Genomic DNA, 21,303 nt, shown 5'->3' on the forward strand with positions numbered 1-21,303 from the left:
GACATCCATAACAATGTTAGTTGGTATTAAAACACACTACACAGCCACATTAATTAGGCAGTAAAATCTCGAGGCCCAAAACATAAACATCAATGTCTTACACTGTACAATTAAGATTCCTAATCGTCCTACAATGTAAGACCTTGATGCTGATATTTATGTTTTGGGTGTCTAGGTCTTAATGCCTAAGTAACAGCGCTGTGTAGCATGTTTTGATGTCTACTAACATGGTAACTAAAGTCAAATATTTGGGAATATCACACAACTGGCAGCCAATAATGACACTTTTCTAAAAATTAAAGTCATAATGTTTTAGTCAGGCTTTACTTACACTGATGTTTTTTTTCTAATAAACTCAAATTCTTGCAAAAGAAATAGACGTCACCTGTTTTCAAATTTCGTTGGACTACATTTCAGTTGGCTGGAATGCAGTGGAAGCCGGGAATGCTGAAATCTGGTTATGTTGAAGTATACTTCTTTAATGAACAAATAAAAATATATTAATATGAAGAAAGTGTTTAGACAGCTACATTTGATTCAAGATTCTTTGGTATTCCTGGCCTCCATCACATTCCAGCCAACTGAACTTGAAAGCATGTCCAATTGCTTGTGTGGGAATTTGAATTTAGTAGGAACAAGACATCAGAGTAAGTAAAGATAAGATAAGATTTTTTTATTTCAGACTACCCAGTCTAAATTAAAATACAGATATAAATTAAACTCAGACTAAAACATAACATTAATTTGTAGAAATGTGCCGATATGGGATGCCAAGTGTGCGAGATATCCCTGAAAATCTGACTGCTATTTGGGCAGTAATACCTAGACGCCCAAAACATAAACAGCATAGATTTCATGCAGGTATATATCGATGAAAGGTTGTTCAAGTTTGCTGGGCCGGCTAGTAATCGGCTAGTCCTACAATGTAAGACACAGCACATGTTGTTTTTGTTTTAGTGCTATGCTTGACGCCCACAACATAAATATCAGCGTCAATGTCTTACAAGTAGGACTAGTAAGCGGCTACCCCATGCCGACACGAAATGGTGTCGGCGAATTCAAACTTTTCGATAGGGAATGGACTCTGACCCTACACCCCAACATAAATGTCCAAATATAAAAAATGGGGTGACAAGGGTCAAATGAAACTCGGACTATTAGGAGCACTAAGTGGCCGAAATATTATGCCACTAACCGGCACCAGACGTGACCAATGGTTTATCTCTGTGTAATCGGAAATAGGATCATCAAAATGCCTTCTACGAAATGGTCTTCTGGGTGACGACACTTTTCTTTCGTGTATTCTAGTCAACTAAATTATTCAAATATGGTGCAATATGACATCATTTTCAATCCTTGAAAATAACAGCAAATAATCTTGACAAGAAACCCAGGAAATCTGCATCATACCTGGGACACAAATATCTTTGGCAGCCATGCTCATTGCTCTTAGACTGTGTAAAAACATATGCAGGCATTCTCATGCATTTATTTTCTACAAATTGTGTGCCCTTCTGATATACACTCGTGAATGCTAAAGATCTGATCCGTAATAGGGTCGTACCATACACCTAAAGAATCGGGAACAATTAATGTATGGATCCACCGAATATAATGACTTCAAAGCACTATTTGGAAACCGATGAAATTTAATATTTTAGTGTTAGCTTCTATACCTACTGCAAAATCAATAAAGTATCTACATATACAAAGTTCGTTTCTTTTTTCCTACCTAAAAATCTGTAAATTTTCTGGTCAGCGTCATTAAATGTAGCTAAAAGTACCTATTCCATTTATATAGTTCATGTGAAATAAATTAGGTACGTTTAGCTACATTAATGACACTAACCTGAAAAGGTTCTGTGGAACGAACTTTATCAAACCTGAAAACTTGCTCAACAAAATCAGAGCAGTAAACTTTATGCAGGCACCCTATTTACTTCTAGAGAGAGAAAATGTTTTACTTCTATTTATACCGGTTAAAAGTCGTGATATGAAATAGCCTCTCAGACATTATGTAAAAAGTATGCAAATTAAAATACTTAAATAATAATAATAATAATAATAACAATAACAATAACAATAATAACAACAACAATAATAATAATAATAATAATAACAACAAGTTATCGTCATACTTTAATTTAACGATATCTACATATTTAGCACATGGCCCGGAAATGTTTTTTGTTCGTCGAGTTCGAAGTTAACCAAGACATTACTAACTGGTTTGGTTCCAGTGTTTAGGCGAAGCAAGCGCGCATATTTATGCTCTGAACTGGCTGTGGCACACTTGGTAGGACATGCCGCTTGGGTTTATTTTCACCAATATATGGTGTGTTGAAGTTCTGATATTTCCTCTGCTCGCACTTCTGCAGTGACTCTGTAATTCTCCTCCGTTTAAAGTATGTTGCTCCAGTATGAATGAGACTCCGCCAGGAAGGGCGATCCTGTGTGCGATCTCATCGAGTCTCGGGTTTCATGTTCAGGTGTTTCAGGGAATCTTGGACGCGTTTCTTCTGAACACCCTACAATTTTCTTTCGCACATAGTCTTCTGACATCATGGTGATGTAGCCTGCCCGTCTCAACTGTGCTTTCATCAGCAGTATTGATGCTTGAAATGCCTGCCCGTGTGAGAACCTCGGTGTCTGGGAGCATGTCCTGCCATTTTATCCTCATCAGTTTCATCCGGCAGCCCATGTGAAAAAGATTTACCCTCTTGGTATGGCGTATATACACCGCAAGGGCGTATCTACCATATAGCAAGAGTATGCAAAACATCGGGGTTCACGAAATATTTTTGTGCGCTATAGATTAGGAAAGTGGCCATCAGTAAGCTTTGCCTAGGGGCCCAAATTTCCTAGCTACGCCAATGGGTCGACAGCACAATGGCGTTTTAGACTCTTAGGTTTTCTTGTAGACCAATGCCTCTGGGCCGAAAATAATCTGCCAATTGCTTTAGCAATTCTGGCGTTGGTTTCATTATTGATGTGGACTGCATGTGACAGTATACTGCCGAGATAGGTGAACTCGTACACTGCAAGGAGACTTTGGCCATTTAATGTGAAGGTCGGCTATACGTAAGGCTCTCCTGGTGCAGGTTGGTGCATTGCCTTTATGTTTTTGATACTGATTGTGAGATCATAAATGTCACAAGCTGAAGAGAAATGGTACATGGCATATCAGATTCAGATTGGTATTTAGAGAACAGTCACTTCCTGTAACTTACTATTTACCCGTTTTCTCCTCAGATTGCTCAGCTTGCCAACAGTTCGTTATCTAATATCGATGCCAGTATCCTAGTCACGGAAGGCATAAGTTGCAAATAACATCACACTGAAGAGGGTTGGGACCAAAAGACAACCCTGCTTAATTTTGTTGATCACTGGGAATGGTTTAAAAGACTCGCCGTCGTCCACGACACGAGTAAGCATGCTATCATAGAATTTCCGCCATCACCACGATGAATTTATCTATGCAACAAAATTTTGCCATTGTATTCCAATAGCCTCCACGGCTGACTGTGTCAAAGGCTTTTGTCAGATCGACGAACGTCATCTAATGGTTTAAGTTCTGTGCCTGACATTTCTTCTGGAGTTGACGAGCTGCAAACACCATGTCTGTGGTCCCTCGTCTTTTCCTGAAGCCGCACTGACTTTCTGCCAAATAGCTCCTGATCAATGCGATGCACAAAATCATTCAATCGAACCGTGGCAAGTATGTTGCCCGCTATTGAAAGCATAGAGAGACCCCAAAGATTGTCGTATCATTGCCTGTTGCCTTTCCACTTGTACAAGTGGATGATGCATGCATCCGTTGTACTCATGGGTTATAGTTCCTTGAGTCCACATTTACTAAGAGAGTTCAGTACGTTTATGTGCCATGTGCGAACATCCACTTTTGTAAACTCTTGCTGGTACAGCATCTGCTCCAGGTCTTTGATCATTTGGCAGCAGGTCAGTTGCTGTTACATTTTCAGTCAGCGTTGGAGAGTTAGCAATTGTTATGTTAACTTACACTTGGGGCAGTCGATTAATTGCCAAATCGCTAACTGTTGATTGAGGGTTCTGTTTAAGTGTTCTGCCATCTGAGAAGTATCGTTTCTTTGTCAGTGAGCATGGTGGCGCTGTCAGCACCTTGTATTTGGAGATGTTCCTTATGAATGTGGCCCGTAGATTGTCTTCAGAGCATCATAGAAGCTCTTCATGTCATTCAAGTCTGCGTAGGACTTAATCTCATCTGCCTTGTTGCTCAGCCATGGGCCTGTTATGTTTTGCTAAATAACACAAAACGTAGTTTGGTCTAACTACTTTAATGGCTAGATTACAACTGACCACACCAATGAAAACGCACGCACACTAGTTTCTCACGCTAATGTTATCATAAGGCATATAGGGTTAAAACTGAGCGAGAGTCTGGAGCTAACCTTAGGTGACCTGTAACTGTCAGACCATTTGTAACAACAGAATGGTAATACAGTATATTATCACGGAGCGTGCAATTCTCTGAGTTGGCATTGGACAGTCCTCATGATGTTGTTGAAGGCTGCCTTCTTAGATGATGAAGTGCTGCCTTTTAAACAGGTCTTTTGTAACCGATGTTTCCCATTTAGAAGTTTCTGCATGTCAGAATCGTTCTCAACAAACCAATCTTGATGTTTACAGGGTATGGGTCCGATGGTTTCTGATACAATCGAAAACGCAGTCTCTGAACGATTAAATGTTTTCCTCGACATTCTCGGGGTTTATATCGATTACGTTCAGTTAGCTGAAAATTTTCATTAAATGCCTGTTTCACGTTCTCCTTTTTCAATATGGAAACATTAAGTTTTTTGGGCACTTTTTCGCCTGATAGGCTGAATCTGGATACTGAAGCTTGGAGGTTATGACGTGTTCAGACCAGCATTCTGCACTTCTCATGGTCTTCGTCATTCGGACATACTGCCTGTCTCTTCTCCTGACGATGACGTAGTTAAGATGCCCGTAATTGGAGCATGAGTGCATCTTTGACGTTTTGTTTTGGTCTGCAGGCGAAAGACTGTTGGTGATTAGGAAGTCATATTCAGTGCAATTCCTCAGTAGGAGGAATCCGCTGTTGTTGCATTTGCCGTCATCATTCGTGTCAATGACACCTGGCCATGTTTGGTGATCTGTGCCAACTCTAGTATAGAAGTCACCAACGATGATGATCTTGTCTGCCTTCGGTACTTTCGCAATAAGAAACTCCAGGTCTCCATAATATTTGTCCTTGATCTCGTCTAGGTTGGTCATGGCGAGTAAACAGGCGTTGATGATAGTTGCATTTATTTTTTCTGATTGTAGGAGTCTCAATTTAATTATTTTGTCATTCATACTCCTTTGGGAGACTTGGGAGCCTGCTAATTAGCTATGATTTGATGTCAAACTCAAAACCAGCTTCACGTCGCTCTTTTACTTCGGCCCTCCAAAATAAAGTGTATCCGGCTCCTTCTTCGTCAATTGCCCTATCTTAGCTAGGCGAATGTTTCTCAGAGCTGAGATCTGGATGTTAAATCGGGCCGTTTTCTACCAACTAGAACTGCTCGTTTGTCTGGTTTATCTGCTGATGTACTGCCTATTGGTGTGCGTACGTTTCAGGTAGAGACGGTGAGTTGCGTCACCATTGTCTTCTTGTTGCCTTTTCACCGCTAGGGCGGAATTCCCGTCAGCAAAGGTATGCTGGCCGGGGTTATGGTGAAGTAGGCAACGCTTAGAACAACTATTTTTGTCCATTCCTCGTGCTACAGAGGTGAGCTGTGTGATCCTAGAAAGCTAGAAAGGGTGGTTTAGTCACCCAGTGCACTGTTAAGCACCACTGCGGTTTCGGTCCTGTGAAAAGCGACGAAATCCGTCTGTGTGTAAGTCTGCAATTACAGCTCCCAGTGTATTCACAGGTTCTTCTTTTGACGCTCGCCCATTGCCATAGAACTTGAAGGAAAAAACTAGCAGGGGCCAGATCAGGTCACGTGTTGGAGGGGTCAGATATTTCAAAAAGGCTCTGACTTTCCTCCAAAGGGTACCAAAGCAAAAGTTTATGTGTCTGTTCACTCAAAGTGTGCATAATGCCTAATAAACGTGCGCAAGAATAAAATGATGGTCTAATTTCAAGTGACAAGTGACTGTACGTTTGTATGTTTGTAAAAAAATAAATTAAATTTAGGCGGGTGTGTTGGGAACCCTCCATCCGGACCTGACTGGTGTGTTTGTGTGTGTGTGTGTTGAGTTTGATTTAAGAAGAAGAAGACAAATAAAGATGCAAATGTACCACAAAAAAATAACATTTTATCATAGGGACATGTTTTCTAATATTGCCGTTTTGTAATTACGCGTGATGTGAGAGTTTATTTCTTTGAGAAGATTGTGCACGAGAATGTAATTCTAATTTTGTGTGTGAAAGCATCGGAAATATTCTGCAATACAATCACCTACTGCTAAATTTCATTTATGCCACAATTATACAGCTCTTATTTTAGGGATCTTTTATATAAAGGGGAGTCTCTTGTTGTATTTTTGGTGAAATGAATTTTAGTACCCTTGAAGGATGCCACATGAACAGAGATGAAAAATATACTGACACTAAGCAAACTTTCTATGCCACTTTTTCATCATCCCGTCATGCTAATTATATGACAAAAATTCTTTGCATATTAAATACTATTTACTTAATACTTGCATAATGTAATATCGAAAGAAGCGTAATTCACAATTAAATTAATAAAAAATGAAATAAATTTAGACAATCCATTTTTTTCTAACGAAATCATACAAACTTTTACTATCTTTTGAATTTTGAACTGACATTTCTTCAGTTTGATTGTTTCCAGTAATTGACAGGAGGAGAGAAAACGACATTATTTCAAAACTGAAATAGTGCCATGGATGCCGGTGATTAGAGATCAAGAAAAACGATTAAAATCATGCATTAAAAAGAATACCATTATAAATAAATAAATAATTTTTTTAAAACATGGTTAAATTAAAACTGCGATCTCAATAGCTACGATGTTGTAGTCTCAATATGGTTGCAGAAAGTCACTAAAGCATCCTCTACGAAGTAGATGTAATAAATTTAGTAATATACGATCAGAACACACCCACCTACCTAGGCCTTTTGTCCTACTCGGCGCGTGTTCAAATTGCTTTGTAGTAAGCACCCTCTTCTCAATAATACTTCCGCTGTATCATCGATATATAAACGAAAAACGAGCGACCACAATGGTTGATAATCCCGATTTAGTACAGGTCCAAAGTTTTAAGTTTATATATATATTTCGTAAAGTTTAAACCATTTAATTATTAGTTGAAAGTAGCTGGTGACAAGAAATAGGACTTGCATTTGTTAATCAGTAATTTCCTTAATAACAGCTTGATTAAATTAGGCTTGCTGTTGATGTCTAATACATCTTATTAGTAGTTACTGTTGGACGTAGTACACAATTAATTTTACTATATGTTCTCTACATTTGTTTCTCAGTACTGACCTTTCCACTGTGTGACAATAAATGCAAATCATATGTTAATCTAAAATACCTTCAAAGATGACTTCACGGTGAAGTTCTTGTCAAAGGTTGACCTGCTCTTTTTTTAGATTATTGACTGTCAACATAACAGCATGTAACCAGAACACGAATTTCACTTCTGGATCATCACCAAGGCCTTATTACTCACTGTGCACTGTTGCCAAAATACATACAGACAACAACACCCCAAGCTCATATTATCAAGAATAAACAGTTACCTTTAAATTCCTACCAAAAATGCATAAATAAAACTCTTCTATCACCACCAAAATGAGAGAGGAAAAAATGTTCTAAAAATAGACTAGAACTACATTCGTGGGTACTGAACTGGAAGTATTAATTGTGATGTAATTCCTGTTGTAATGAGAGAGAGAGAGTCTCTGAATCCAGTATATGCGAAACGTTGACGTGTGTTAAAAAGCTGTAGTAGTGTACATTATATTTTCGAAACAAATGAAATTAAAAAAATATAAAACAGTACTTGTTCAGTTGATTATATTTTGGAGATATACATTCAACCGCACCTTGTTTCGCAAAGTGGGTTAAATATATCATATGAAACTGAATCTTCTGTTACTTAAATCAAGTGCAAATTATGGCCTGAGTATAAACCTTTTCTATTTTTTATTTAGATTTTTATTGTCACGAATCTTGGATGCATGAGAAGAGTTTATGTTATGTTTGTACTTTATTAGATACTTGATTAAATTCACAAACACCCACACCTATATATATATATATATATATATATATATATATATATATATTATTTACAGATAAAGAGCAATTTATCATAAATATCAGAAGTATGTGTGTGAATATTACTTATTAAAGGAGGTTTCAAAATGGTTGGCAGTGGATGAAGTGGGAGACAGGAGAGCAGCATTGGCAAAGTCAACAGCTCCCACTATAGTAACCGGCATGTAGAAGTAAACTATCTAGGAGAAATCTCCAGTTCCTTGCTACAGTGTATCAGTGGAACGTTTGATATGCATTGATACGTCTTACATGTATTTATCTTGTTTTCAAGTGCTTCTTTGATATGGATCATTTTACTAATAGTATTGATTGTTTTACAGATACATAATGCTGGGGATTATGGATCAGAATTTGAATATGACAGTGAAGCAGAGAAAAAACGGTAAACTAAAGAAATAATTCAACAAACACTTAGATGCATAATTAACAATAATGAATGAGTTTGCATTAGACTAATTACTCTGTTGTGAAAACTCTAATTTTATTCAGATGGTCATTATCAGGACAGATGAGGTTTTGTATACTTTGTATCTTGGGAGGTAGGCCGAATATGGTCTACAATTAATATATATATATACATATATATATATATATATATATATATATATATATATATATATATATATGAAACGATTTTCACACATCAGTTGAAAATCATACTCGTAGAACAGAGGCATAATAAACATTTGTTAAAAAATCATCCATCACAAAGCATTCACTAAAATGATTCTTTTAATGACTTTCTGGAAACATTATTTTGAAGATCCCCCATTCATGATTCATTCTTTATGACTTGAATCTTTCATTTAGGCTGTTTTGACTGATGGAGAGCCAATAAAATTAAAGCATCCCTGATGGAGCCAGATAGTGGAGTCTGGCATCATGTGACTTGAGACTTTCAGTACTCTTTCAATAAACTCTCATGGTTTGCTAGCACTTGTGTCTTTTTTGTCTTCAGATTTATGGAGGTCTCATTTTGTGAAACATAATGAAACAGATACTGAGGAAAACTGTAATTTTTCATTTGTTGTTAAGTATATCTATAGTTTGTATTTAACTTTTGTCCATGATTGTAGATTGTAATGATCATTTGTACAAAAAAACATATTACATAACTTATTTTTGTCTATGGATGTAAATTATATTTTAAGAAGATGGTCATTTGTAAACAACATGTTTATTTAGACCTAAGTTCAGGACATTAGTTTTTTCCTCTGAAAAAAAAAACACATCTTCTACCTGATGATTGTTTGTTAAAATTTAGGTAAACAGGCCTGACCTTGTTTATGAATTTAACTGGAAAATAATGGTTGTGATCAACAGAATTATTTATTCCTTATTCATATTATTCATTGAAATTACGAAGTACTCATTGACATTTTGGACAAAATCACTATATTTGGTTTATTTATTGTGAATTCATTCAAAGACATTCTATGTTATATGATTGTGATAAATCAGGACTGTTGGTACATGAAACTATTTTAGGTTATTGGTGCATCAGCACATTTAAGATTGAAATTCAGTCAGAACACTCTTTACTTTTGGACTTGTGATATAATTGTATGGATTATTTGGAATTGAGATACTGTAAGTCCCTCTTAAATTTCATTTTATAACTTAGAGAATTACCGGTAAATTATATGTTGAATTTTACAAAAATTGTTGCTTATGATTTTTCTGTTACTTATTTACAGCACTGTAAATGTTATTTTGAACTAGATAAAGGGTACAATAAATTTCTTTAAATTGAATTGAAAAGATATTTTAAGAATTGCATTGTTCATATTCTTACTAAAACCTTAATTTTTTTTATATGTTCAACAACTGTAGGCAAGTAGAAAACTCTTAACAATAGCAGCAACAGTAAGAAGAAGAATTACAGTAAGAAGGAGAACAACAATAACAATATTGATGGTGATGATGTTGGACCTAAATGAAATGGTGCTTTTTAGACATCCAACATGGGCACCATAGTGGAAATGTTAAAAATCTTGTTATTACTATTCATGCTGAATGGATGGTCATATTCAAATGGGAGTTCACCAATAGACTTATAAAATGGTGTCTAGTTGGTTGAGTAATTAACTTTTGACAATCTTACAACCATTATGACTGCAGCAGCAGCTAATTTTGAAAATCTTGTCATTGTTCCAAAGTATCAGAGATGGTTTCAACACTGCATTTAAAAGAAATGGTCTTATTTTTAATTTTTGAAAATTCTTTTCTGACAGGAGACCACCAGACTCTTTGAGTAGATTCTTGGTATATTACAGTATGCTGTGCAATAATATTTGGAAGAGATGATTTAGTTTAACACTGGAAAGTCATGCTAAAAAAAACCAAATAATTTAAAACATCTTCACGGCGCAAGTTGTTAAGTCTGTCATGGTAACTACTGACTCACTATTGTCTCTGGTAAGAGAGCAAGTCAAGAAATCCTGGTGAACAAATTTGATTTGGCAGTTTATATCTATGGAAAACTAATTTGTTTTTGCTTTCAGTGCAAAATACAATGACTTGGCAGAGAAAACAAAAGCTCCAAAGGAGAAAATTGTCAACAAGCGAAAACTTGAAGATGACTACAGCAAGTAAGTATTTGGTATCAATACAGCATAAATTTGGGAGAAAGTTTTAAAGTTAAAATTTTACCATAAAAGTGAAACAAAGAAAGAGATAAATAATGTGACTTTGGGTAGATTGCAGTACATGTTTTTAAAAACTAGGTTGCTGAAATCAAGGATAAAATATAGCCTGCTCGTAACAGACTCTTAGGGACCATTTAAACTTTAGGGCCAGTTAAACATGTTTCTTGAAACTGAATTTAATTAGAAGTGGGAATATATTCATTGGATTTTTATTCATGTAAGAACCAGACTTTTAATTTTTAAACTTGGAAATTAAGTCTTATTTGATTATTAGTGGGTTCAGCTGGTATAGAAGAAAACTATCTTGTGCTTTAATTGCTAAGTGTATACTGTTAATGGGGCAGTTTCCAGAAAAATTTGAAATATAAAATCCCTCATTCAGGTTATGCATAAAAATTACTGGAATGGTTATATTTTATATCAAAATGTAATTGTTTATTTCACAGACAATATTGTTGCTGCTGTTGTTGTTGTTGTTGTAGGGTTTAACGCCATTTTTCAGCACACGATAGGCTATACATGGCGGCCAGTATTAATGGTGGAGGAAGAACCCGGGAAAAACACCGGAAAGAACCACTGACCCTCGAGAAGCTACTGGCAAGCTTTCTCACATACCCACATTGGCTGAATCTGAGACTCGAACCTACGCAGACAGAGGTGAGATGGCAGTGATCCGTAACGGAGAGCGCTTTAGACCACTCGGCCACTTGGGGCCCCCCAATATTGTTGCATATTTATATGAAACCAAACTACATTTTTTAACCAGGATTGGTAACTAATGGTTGTACGTGCTTTTATTTTTAACTTTTTCAGAGAAGAGGGAACTATTCATCGACTTCACTTCCTCAGCTTGGATGCAGTATCCTTTTTTGTAGAATGAATTGCAGATATTGAATGGAAGTTGTGCTTTTGACAGTCATTAGAAGTTTATTTTCCATGTGTGAGAAGTAACAGGTGTGGAATAGGTGAGGTGTTAAGATTTTGTTAGCATTTTGAATTGATTTTTCATTTAGATTTAAAGATACTGACCTGTACCATATTGTTTTGGCATTCCATACACTTCATTTGCAGAACATAAATTTGTTCTAAATCAGTCATCTCAAGTAACAGATCCTGTAATTGTCTTTATTCTGCCTTTCCGTCCTTTGGTGTATAGCTTGTTTCTAAAGGCTGCTCCATCCTAATCTCTTGGAGGACAGTTATATAATTTGAAACTCACTCATGTCAAGATTTAGCTAGTCTTAAATGGGCCTGGCTGATATCCATTGTTACTTCTATGGTGGTCATATAAAACAAATTTGTTCACACTGTTTCTTCTAACCTGATGAAATAATAAATATTATTATGTACACTCGTTTTCCAGGGTCAGTAAATAAAAATGATTCCCCTCTGATATTGATTCTGTAACAGTGCAGCCTTGATAAGTTTTGATGCAGGAATGGTTGTTGTTGGGTTTTTTGCTTTGCTTTTATTACTTTTTTTGTAATTTCTAAACTGAACAGTCCTCAAGTCAAGTCTCTGCATGTATTATCCCAAATCAGTGTTTATGACAGGGTATTGATCTTTTCAATCATGCAGATTTAAATAAACTGTTGCTTTGGTGAGTCAGTACTGCTATATTGTAGGAGATGAATCTGCATCAACAAAATAACCAATGTGGAGTCAATTTTTAGTAGGAACAGGGAAGATAACAAGAATAATCAAAATAATCACATGATTACATATTATTTATGATTCCTTCTTTCTTACAGCATAAATAGGACAGTCAAAGAGTTATGGTGGTAGTTCATTAGTTTTCTTTTAAAGAGCCAGTGGTTCAGATCCTTGTCACAACCAGTATATGTTGTTAATCTACTTTTGTAAGAGTTACCTTGTCATTTTCTTCATAGTCTCATTGTAATTATATTCATGGCTTATCCTTATCAATGATTTATTTGTACCATAACAGACAAGAGCTAGACAAATTTGATTTAGTCCAACTTGCCTTCATGACAGATGAAATTAATTTTGCCAATCCTCAAGAAGAATTAACTTGTCCAGCAAAAGCAATGTTTCTCCATATAATGGCTTTGATTTCCCTGCAGTAAATAATAATATTCCTTTTAATGTTCCCATTTATAAAATGACTTAAAAATTTGGCGTGCCTTCATATTAAGAAAATTTGTAATGGTTTCAGTCTTGAGGCGTGAATTTCATATGATTTCAATGTACAATGTTGAGAAAAGAGCAGTTGTTTATGTGTATTTGCAAAGCACTTAGAGCTTCTAAAGATTAGGCGCTATACAGAGCCCTCATTATTATTGTTGTTATTAAGTCAGGACTGCACATGCTGTGGTTTCATTAATTTCATGGATTCAGAGTTGTGCATAAACAAAAACATTTTCATTGCTACTTAAATTTTTGGATTTACTTGTAAAAGATTGCTTATTTATAGGTATTTAATTTCATGGATTAACCATGACAAAGACCCAACATAAAGAATTCAGCAGAACAAAACTATGCAAGCAACAAACATTGGTCACTTCAGTGATCAAACACAATACTACCACCTATATGAGCACAAATCAAACTTCTGTCAAGCTGAAGCACTTACACAGTGTTTTCCTCTGATTGTTCAACATCAAATGTAGTTGACACAGTCAACAAAACTAAGCTGATTAATTTTGATTTCTTACTTTAAAGACTGTCCATAAAATTTGCACCATAACTATTTTTTATTATTATTATTATTATTATTATTGTCAAGTTGCTGTTTATCCATCAGATTAATGATACATTGTTGAATGTTAATTGAAGAATGTCAATTGGTAAATGATTTTAATAGAATGTTAATTGTTGGATGATGTTTTTAGAATATTAATTGTTGAATGATCTTTGTAAATGTTAATTGACAAATGATTTTTGAAGAATGTTAATTGTTGAATGATCTCAGTAGAATGCTAATTGTTGAATGATCGTTATAGAATGTTGACTGATGAACAATTTTTGCAGAATGTTAATTGATGAATAATTTTTTTAGAATGTTAATTTGATGAATAATTTTTGTAGAATGTTAAACGATGAATGATCTTTGTAGAATGTTAATTGTTGAATGACCTTTGTAGAATGTTAATTGTTGAATGATCTTTGTAGAATGGTAATTGTTGAATTATCTTTGTAGAATGGTAATTGTTAACTGATCTTTGTAGAATGTTAATTGTTGAATGATCTTTTTAGAATGTTAATTGTTGAATGATCTTTGTAGAATGGTAATTGTTAACTGATCTTTATAGAATGGTAATTGTTGAATGATCTTTGTAGAATGGTAATTGTTAACTGATCTTTGTTGTTGAATGATCTTTGTAGAATGGTAATTGTTGAATGATCTTTGTAGAATGGTAATTGTTAACTGATCTTTGTAGGATGTTAATTGTTGAATGATCTTTGTAGAATGGTACTTGTTGAATGATCTTTGAAGAATGGTACTTGTTGAATGATTTGTAGAATGTTAATTGATGAGTGATTTTACGGAATGTTAATCGTCAGATGATCTTTTTAGAATGTTAATTGTAGAACAATCTGTGTAGAATATGAAAAAAATAAATGTAAAATGTTAGGCATATAAACTGTCTAGAAATTTAATTAACTTTTTTTCTTCTTCAAGATCTGCCAGTATAAAAATCCTTAACTTTAATAAGTATTCTCGACACAAAATGTTGGTGAACACTTACCTGTCCTTCTATGGAGGATCTGTGAATCAATTTAAAAGGGACAGGTTTGTAAATAATGTTATGTATTGAACATTTCTTGAGTTCGGTTGGTTGTAGTGGGAAACTCTGACCAATGACAGTTTGTTTTGCTTCACTGATTCACGTGAGCACATGTGTATACAAATATGGACATAGCATTGCAGTTTGAGTCAGTGAAGTCTAACTTCAGTTACTTGAGTTCAGTTGATCAATGATGTGTGCTTAAATGTCTTTTAAAGTTTATACAAAATGTTTCATTGTAAACCTAACTTTTTATGTTCTACGGTAAGTTGAGAACATTGTCAGTGGTCATTTTGCTGTTTCAAAGCCATATCAACAATATAGCATTTTGATTTAGACCCTTTTTCTTCATTAGGAATATGAGACAAATAATCCTTCATTATGCACTGATGTTGGATATTAAAATGTCACCTTCAGGATCAGAATTTGGCATCAGACACTCTCTAAAGCCTCATTTCTGACCTGCAGGTGGATTATTTATTACATTCACTGATGCACAGGAAGGATTCTTGGATACTTGGTCCTCTGGATGGTCTTTTTTACACAGGTTTACCATATTGCAGTAGTTTTTCATGTATATTATAGCACATAAACGATAAGCAACGACAAATGATTTTAAGGGTTTTTTTCTCCGTTTTTCAGAGCTATACTTTAATATTGTTCTCTTTTAAATTATCAAAGGTTATCCTTTATCATTGTGGTAAATTAAATTTTAGAAGAAAGCTAATATTTGTGTACTTATAATCTTATCACAGACAAAATAAAAGCTTATAAAGCTGTTTAGTAAATTTTGTGTTGCTGAAGAGACCAACACATATGGAACATATGGGAAATAGATAATAAACATACTCACAATGTTCCATCAGATAGACCTGTTTTTATTGTTTTTTATTTTCCTTAAAGCAAAATGGTTGGATCCCTTGGTTACAAACTAAACATGACCTTAAATGGTGAATCAGAGATAAGCTGCATGAAGAGTTCTTGGTTGGCAGTTTTCATATGCCTTCAGTAAGGCAGAGCAAATTATGTTATGGTGTTGTCCATCAATCAGTTGCCAGTTTCATTTATGCACAATAATTCATTGTTTTCCACCATGTACAGTTACCAGACCTTGTGGATATCTTGTATTAGGGGCAACAGTGGTTTTAGCACAATATAATTGGAGTTCTCCATATCTACAGCCACGTGCTTTGTGGATGGTTCATCCTTTGGGTAAGGAAGAAGCTGTTTGGAGGGCAAAGGTCAAGGTCACTGCTTGAAAGAAGAAAAATAGTTTCCATTCATTAACTTGAGTTCTCCGCTGTTTACAGCTACCAAGTCTTGTAACTGGTTTGTACTTTGGGCGAAGAAGAATCATATTGATTTTGGGGTCAAAATGTCAAATGCCAAGGTCACTGTGATGGAATGAAGAAAATTAGTTTCAGCACAATAGCACAAGTTTTACATCACAACCTGGAACAAACTGGTGGATGGCTTGCACTTTGTACAAAGAAAGAAGCTAGTTGGTTTTGTCTTGAATAGGGTCAAGGTCAGTGATTGGGAGAAGAAACATTTTTTTGCATAAAATTATTTTTATTATGTACTTTCACCAAAGTTTACAAAGTCTTACACGTTGTTTAAGAAAGAATTTTGTTGATTTCTATGCCAAAAAGTAAAATATTAAGGCCAAGAAAGAGAAATGGATTTTGCATCATAATTTTTTTCTAGACCACATACCTGGACCAAAACTTAGCAGGTTTTGCAATTAAGGTATGCAAGAGGCATATTGATTTAGGGGTCAAAGGTCATGGTCTTTGTGGCTGAAGGTAAAATGGTTTTGACCAATAACTTTGGTTCTATTTTAAGCTCATTATCCAAACTTTCTAGATGGCTTGAACTGAGGATGATAAACAGATTTTTAGATTATGTGGATGATAAACAGATTTTTAGATTATGTGGTCTGAAGGTCATGGTCATGGTAGGTCGGCTCAGTAAGTTTAGTTCAAGACTGCATAACTTGGCCAAAGGTCGAGATTATTGAGTCCTATTGGTCAATAATTTCCAAAGTCAACCATACCATACTAGTGCCTGAAAAGAGGACTGCTGATCACTGTTTGGGCTTGTAATGTACTGTTCATGGTACTCTTGTTGGTAAGAGTTTGGTCCTTTATCCACAACTGTTTGTATTGGATTTGTAACAGGTTTGTGGATTAAGAATGGAAATTGATTCATAAAAATATTTCCATTTCCTTACAAGAAAGTACAATTCTTTATATTGATGCATCCATCTATCCAAATAAATTGTATTTTCAGTTACATTTGTGAGGGAGCTTTTTGATCTCCATTGTCATAAAAATTAATGTTGACAACTGTGAGAGAAAACTTAGAAGTGATTTTCATTGGTATGATAGAATGCTAACAATATTGGAAGAAATTTTCTGTTACACCAAAACAACTATATCTGAAGAGACATGAAAGTTGTAATATTTTTTTCAACATATAATTTTCTGTATTGTAGCTCAAGAGATAAGACAGATATGGATGTCATCAGGGAGAACCACCAGTTCCTATGGTCAGATGAAGATGATGACGATGAACTGGATTGGTATATTGTCATATTTTGTTTGCTTTTGTTCTAGAAATATAGAGGTTTGTTTTATTGAATATAAGTTGTTGGGATTCTTTCATGTTCCTTTACATCACAAACTAACCTGGTATACATCGGATTACCGTTAACTGTTTTTTATCCTGACCATTACATATATTTACGTACTTAAAACATATTAAATATGCTTACCGTGGTGTGCAAACACACATACACATGCACAAAAGCCCAAAGAGGTATTATATTGCCAGATTTCTTGAAATGCAATAGTTTTCTTTGTAAAATAATACACATTACACTGTAAATAAAAGACCTTTAAGATAATTAGAAAACTTGCAGCAAAACTTGATAGGATCTGCCTTTTCCCATGATCATCAGTTCAGTTATTTTCACATCATATTTTCCCATTATTTCATGTGATAAAACAAATTTTTTATAATGGGTGAGATTTGGTATCTTTGAGGCACAGCATAATCTGAATTTAACAAATCTTGTAACCAAAATTAAGAAGTTATTATGATCATCAGAATTGTTATTTTCTTAATAAAAATATCTTTCTGTGTAATTCTAAAATTTAGATCATATGTTTGAATTTATTCCACAAATATTTTTCCATATGTGTTCAGTAACTGAAGAGACAGAATAAATGCCAGTTTGTTCTGTTCCCTCCCTGCAAAAGGTGCATTTATCATTACCACATAAATTATATTTTTTTTACATAAACTGGTTTGTCACATTATTTCTTTGAAATTATGAATGCTGATCAGTTTTATCTTGTGTACATAGTTTAGCCACAACAAAAGTATTCATTTGCACCTTGTATGTACCCTCTTGCTTCCAGGACTGTATTTCATGTTTAATATTTGGATATGGGGTCTTTCTGAATAAATGTATTATTTTCTTTTACCCTAAGAAGCGATGTATTGTTGAAACCTACATGAAAAGTATTTTCACTTTCAAAATATATTGTAATTTTAATCTTGCAATTGTTTGATATATATGAGATAAGAGAAAATTAATGTATGAAATTGTTTTTGTGTATTTTGTTTTGTATCATCAAAACTTAATAGAGATCTTTGTGCATCAAAATCAGATTGAACACATAGATTAGATTTGGTTTTTCTATTTTGCTTATGATTTGAAATTATCATTATTAACTAAATTTAAAATATCTTAAGAAAGGTATACTTGAACAGTAGGTGGTTCATTTTTTAATAACGATGAAGCAAAAATAACATCATGCAAAACTGTATTTTAATGGAATTAAAAATCTCTATTAAGTTAATTGTTCCTAATGTAAATAATAATATACCATCAGATTTTCAAAAAATATATTTGTTGAGAAACCAATGTTTAACTATCTTTATTTAATAAAAGACATCTGATCTGGGAAACATTTATATAATATGCAAATCAGTGTAAGTGAATCATATTTATTCCTACTTCCCTTAAAAAAACTCGGTTATTTACCCTCTCAATTTTGCTGCCCTAGATAAACTGGAAAATGATTTCTTTTCTTCATTTCTTATATTGGATGGATGATTTGATGGAGCTGAGAAAATATGAATGAATTAAGGCACAATGAAGATACAGGCAATTTTAATGTTATAGATGGGTGATCTGTATTATAGCCAGGAATAGATGTTGAGCCTATACAATTTTAAAACATGTCTTCAGAGAATGAAAAAATAACCCAGTCTGCTCTGTTTAATGGGGTTTGTCACCAAGTAACTATTCTGCTGTCTGGATTGACTGTTCTCCATTGATCTAGTAAATCAAGATGATTCTTAATGTGCTGGACTGCTGTTGTTTGAAGAGTTTATCATGTAAAACATTGCAAGAGTCAAATGGCATGTCCTGAACAATATTACAGTCACAACAAATAATAATAGAAGAATTATTAGAATTCGTTATATTCTCTTTCAAATTTCTAAAAATAACTTGATTATTGCAGTTACCTTATAAATTCTGTGAGAATGTATATGCCTTGTCAGTGACATCTGTGTCTGTGAATACATTTTTTAAAATTATTTTGCAACAGGATAGCCACAGCAGGACTATTGTTAGATTAATAGCTAAGAAACAACATATCCCTATTTGGCTTCCCATGTACTTATCAATCTCAACTGTACTATGTGTCTGTTTTGAAAATATAATGGATGCATTCTATTGTTTGACCTAGCCAAAGATATAATTTCTCTAAGATCAGAACTGTGTAGACTCCAGCACTTTAATTTGGGTATCCATTGTTAAATTTTATACCCATACTCACTGTACATGTATCATATCCTTCATTCATAAATTGTTAAATATTGCATGCATTCCTCTCAAAATAACTTTATATAATGAAGATATACATTTTCAAACAACATGAATCAAATTTATATTTGAACATCATTGAACATCACATAAATATGTTCCTTCTTCCAGTGTTAGATTTTTCTTTTTTCATCGGAGGTTCTGCCATTGTTATTAGTGTTGGCGTAATAACAACTTGATGTTTTCAGTTTTGATCAGGTTTTGGGGAAATGTGGAATAAATATATATTATGTACCAATGAATGAAACCAAAGACATAATTAACTCGTCAAGAAACAATACATTTATTTTGAGACAAAGTTTAAATCATCAGCGTTATAGCTTGATAAATGTTGCAACCATCTGCACCTGGATAAACAGATGCTGGCTTGGTGAAACACTGTAACAAAAGAAATTTAAACAAAAAAAGAATCCGGAAATTATTTTCACTTACTAGTATTAAAGACAAAGAGCTCACTCACACATATACCCTCCCCCCCCCCCCCCCCCCCCCAGCATTATGGATTAACTGGAAAGACAAACGATGTACTCAACCCTACATTGAAGTCCTTTCAATAGATTTTTCACAGGGACATTAGGACTACCAGTGTTGTGTGGGTTTTCACAAAGATAAAGAAAAAATACAAATCTCTAAATTAACTGCGTATGTCCATCATTACTCATTAATCTTACTGGCTATTCACACTGGCACTACAATGGCAGTTAGTGACGTGTACTTTAGTCTGGTTTACTGCAGTTTACAAATGACACCGTACGCTGGATAGTATTGACAGTGTCCTAAAGTCTTATAGGCAGATTTTTTAATGAAAGATTTTTGCATATTCCCCAGCAAGTCTTTGAAATAAAAGATTTCAGCTTGATTTCTACTTACATTATTTATGTTTTCTTTCCTAGGGGTAAAGATCTGGCCAAAAAGTATTATAATAAACTGTTCAAAACATATGCCATTGTTGACCTTAGTCGATACAAGGAAAACAAGGTAAGTATTTCAATACTATAGATTGGGTAAATCAACAATTTAAGCATTGGTTTAAAGTTTTCAAGTTTGATTGTTCATGTAATTTTGAAGCATGTGTACTTTTGTGAACATCTTGCTTTTCTTATTACCCTAATTTACATGATTTAATTTTGCTCACTTTTGTCTCGCCTGCAAAACATAGGTGAGATATAGAGATCACATTTCCAACAGCATTGTTGTTATTGTTAGAGATGTCAACATTGATTTTTACATTTAGATCAATTTCACCTACACTATTATATGTACAGTCATGAAAACATGATGAATTTATTCATCTTAAAGAATCTACTTGCTTGGAGTACTGACCTGGTTTTCACACTCCAGTAATTATGTTAAGTGGTGGCATTTAACTCGGCTACTCTGAAACCCATATATGTACAAGTCATGAAACTTGATGGGCATATTCATTTTAGATGATATCTCCTCCATGTGCCAAAGTAGGTTATGGTGATCTACTTTTATATATCCATTTAACTCATTTTCTCAGACAACTCTGTACATACAATAATAAAACTCAATGGGTATATTTAGCACAGTTTATCACCCTGAAAGGTTGCATGTACAGTCACAATACCTGATGTGAATATTCATTTTGGAGGGTAGTACTTGCCAAGGTCAGTAGGATCTACTTGTATGTTCCAGTGATTATGTTAAAGATTTGCATTTAGTTCAGCTTATCAGATGCAATT

At 34.3% G+C, this 21,303-nt stretch overlaps 2 protein-coding genes across 3 annotated transcripts in view; one reads left to right on the forward strand and one right to left on the reverse strand.

The window, feature by feature from the left end:
* Positions 1-1,513, reverse strand: part of LOC149795477 (exosome complex component CSL4-like) — a 46,299-nt gene extending 44,786 nt beyond the window's left edge. The window contains exon 1 of the mRNA XM_089965277.1: positions 1,411-1,513. Coding sequence (XP_089821403.1) covers positions 1,411-1,468 — 58 coding nt within the window. The 5' untranslated portion in view covers positions 1,469-1,513. The remainder of the gene's footprint in view (positions 1-1,410) is intronic.
* A 5,656-nt stretch (positions 1,514-7,169) lies between these two features.
* Positions 7,170-21,303, forward strand: part of LOC149795478 (protein FRA10AC1 homolog) — a 34,574-nt gene continuing 20,440 nt past the window's right edge. For both annotated transcript variants that reach the window (XM_089965279.1, XM_089965280.1), the window contains exons 1-7: positions 7,170-7,260; positions 8,618-8,679; positions 10,802-10,888; positions 11,759-11,804; positions 14,623-14,699; positions 17,192-17,278; positions 20,491-20,575. In XM_089965279.1, coding sequence (XP_089821405.1) covers positions 7,234-7,260; positions 8,618-8,679; positions 10,802-10,888; positions 11,759-11,804; positions 14,623-14,699; positions 17,192-17,278; positions 20,491-20,575 — 471 coding nt within the window. In that variant the 5' untranslated portion in view covers positions 7,170-7,233. The remainder of the gene's footprint in view (positions 7,261-8,617; positions 8,680-10,801; positions 10,889-11,758; positions 11,805-14,622; positions 14,700-17,191; positions 17,279-20,490; positions 20,576-21,303) is intronic.

The sequence above is a fragment of the Sinohyriopsis cumingii genome, chromosome 7, assembly GCF_028554795.1.
Source record: "Sinohyriopsis cumingii isolate HCF-2022 chromosome 7, ASM2855479v2, whole genome shotgun sequence".
NCBI classification, from domain to species: domain Eukaryota; kingdom Metazoa; phylum Mollusca; class Bivalvia; order Unionida; family Unionidae; genus Sinohyriopsis; species Sinohyriopsis cumingii.